Source organism: Herpailurus yagouaroundi, unplaced genomic scaffold, assembly GCF_014898765.1.
Source record: "Herpailurus yagouaroundi ecotype Mexico unplaced genomic scaffold, PumYag 251, whole genome shotgun sequence".
NCBI lineage: Eukaryota > Metazoa > Chordata > Mammalia > Carnivora > Felidae > Herpailurus > Herpailurus yagouaroundi.
In genome coordinates this window covers 2,453,646-2,455,805 of record NW_024412468.1, presented here as the reverse complement: position 1 = coordinate 2,455,805, position 2,160 = coordinate 2,453,646, and the positions used below count along the sequence as shown (strand labels likewise).

General features: G+C 44.2%; 1 protein-coding gene across 1 annotated transcript; it reads left to right on the top strand.

Moving 5' to 3' along the window:
- Nucleotides 1-1,032: 1,032 nt before the first annotated feature.
- LOC121020758 (40S ribosomal protein S6-like) lies at nucleotides 1,033-1,857 on the top strand. Its single transcript, XM_040460765.1, has one exon. It carries the CDS (start codon nucleotides 1,066-1,068, stop codon nucleotides 1,813-1,815), a length of 750 nt encoding a protein of 249 aa, XP_040316699.1. The 5' UTR covers nucleotides 1,033-1,065; the 3' UTR covers nucleotides 1,816-1,857.
- Nucleotides 1,858-2,160: the final 303 nt, after the last annotated feature.

Here is a 2,160-nt window from a genome sequence, read left to right as displayed (position 1 = left end):
GGAAGGATATAGATGAAGACTAATATGAGGTCAAGTCCAGGAGGGTCCTGAACAAATTAGCTTCTGTGCCCATGGGATTGGAGTGCACCATCATCCCGGGACATGGATAGATTCACCAACCCAGCAGCTTAGGTTTCTGCATAGTTTAGGGATTTTTATGAAGATTTCATCACACAGGCTTCAGCAACTATGTACTCAATTTCTAGCCCCTTCTCTTCTCTACAGAGAATGCAGGATGGGCCTGAAAGTTCCAAGCTGTAAACTTGGTCAACTTTCTGCTGACCAGCCGCCACCCTGAAGCTATCCAGGGACTCTCAGACACTACTCATCTCATTAGCATACAAAAAGACACTCATCACTCTGGAGATTCCAAGGGTCTGAGGAGCTCTTGCCTCAGGAACCAGGGTCAAAGACCAAATATTAGAACAAAAGATGTTCTTAGCACCCCTATTACGCAGGAAATTACAAGCATTTTAGGAGCTCTGGATCAGGAAACACAGTCAGAGACTATTTCTTGTTTTGTCATAAATGGTGTGACTGGCCCAAGGTTATGTGACCAGTGAGTGGACCAGTAATCGGCAGGCCTGGAATTAGAACTCAGGGTTTGGGGCTCCTAGAGAAATATTTCCACCACAATGTATTATTCCATAAATGTTGATGAAGTCACCTGGGATGTTCAACGTTCTTTCAGCAAGTATTAAACATCTTCCGTGAAAGATGGTAAGTAATACTGGAATGGCAGTAACTAACTTAAAACAGATCAAACAAGATATTTGATATCTCTCCCTTCCTCTCTCCCTCTCTCTCCCTCTGACATATCACCTGCTCTGGCAGAATTGAGTTGCCATGTTGCAAGCAGCCTTACGGAGAGGCCAATGTAGAAGAAACAGGCCATCAGTCCCCCAGTGGACAGGAACCTAAAATCTGTGAATAACTGCATGAGGGACCTTTCATCCCCAATTGAATTTGGAGATAATAAGTGTCCGGCCTGATTAATTAGTCTAAAATGAAGCTAAGAGGGGCCTCTTTTTTCGTGGCGCTTCGGAGGCGGTAGGCAGCCTCACCATGAAGCTGAACATCTCTTTCCCAGCTACTGGCTGCCAGAAACTCATTGAAGTGGACGATGAACGCAAACTTCGTACCTTTTACGAGAAGCGAATGGCCACAGAAGTTGCTGCTGATGCTTTAGGGGAAGAATGGAAGGGTTACGTGGTACGAATCAGTGGTGGCAATGACAAACAAGGCTTCCCCATGAAGCAGGGTGTCTTGACCCATGGCCGTGTCCGCCTACTGCTGAGTAAGGGGCATTCCTGCTACCGACCACGGAGGACTGGAGAAAGAAAGCGCAAATCTGTTCGGGGTTGCATCGTGGATGCCAATCTCAGTGTTCTCAACTTGGTCATTGTGAAAAAAGGGGAGAAGGATATTCCTGGACTCACTGATACTACTGTGCCTCGTCGCCTGGGGCCCAAGAGAGCTAGCAGAATCCGCAAGCTTTTCAGTCTCTCAAAGGAAGATGATGTCCGCCAGTATGTTGTGAGAAAGCCCCTAAATAAAGAAGGTAAGAAACCTCGAACCAAAGCACCCAAGATACAGCGTCTTGTTACTCCACGTGTCCTCCAACACAAACGTCGGCGCATTGCTTTGAAGAAGCAGCGCACGAAGAAAAACAAGGAAGAGGCTGCAGAATATGCTAAGCTTTTGGCCAAGAGAATGAAGGAGGCCAAAGAAAAGCGCCAGGAACAGATTGCCAAGAGACGGAGGCTGTCTTCTCTGAGAGCTTCTACCTCAAAGTCTGAGTCCAGTCAAAAATGAGATTGTTGTAAGAGGAACAAATAAATAAGATCAGACGTCAAAAAAAAAAAATAAATAAAATAAAATAAAATAAAATGAAGCTAAGAGGTAACCATCTACAGGCAAAATTTCAAAAATGCAAAAATGTGCTCTACATATAATACAAAGGAGAAATAAAAGAGAGTAATTTAATATAATACAATGTGCGTTTAATTCTATAAACACTCTTGCACTCAAATATTGAAGTAGTCAAACCCGTGAATCTGTGACTTTAAAAGCAGACGCCTACCGCTGTGTGGCCTCCTCAAATTCTATAACCAGTATTTCCACTGGTGACATGATTTTCCAAAACAACAAACAACTCTT

What these genes read in the sequence shown, in the direction of transcription:
- LOC121020758 (XM_040460765.1), top strand. Translation starts at nt 1,066, where the DNA reads ATGAAGCTGAACATCTCTTTCCCAGCTACTGGCTGCCAGAAACTCATT.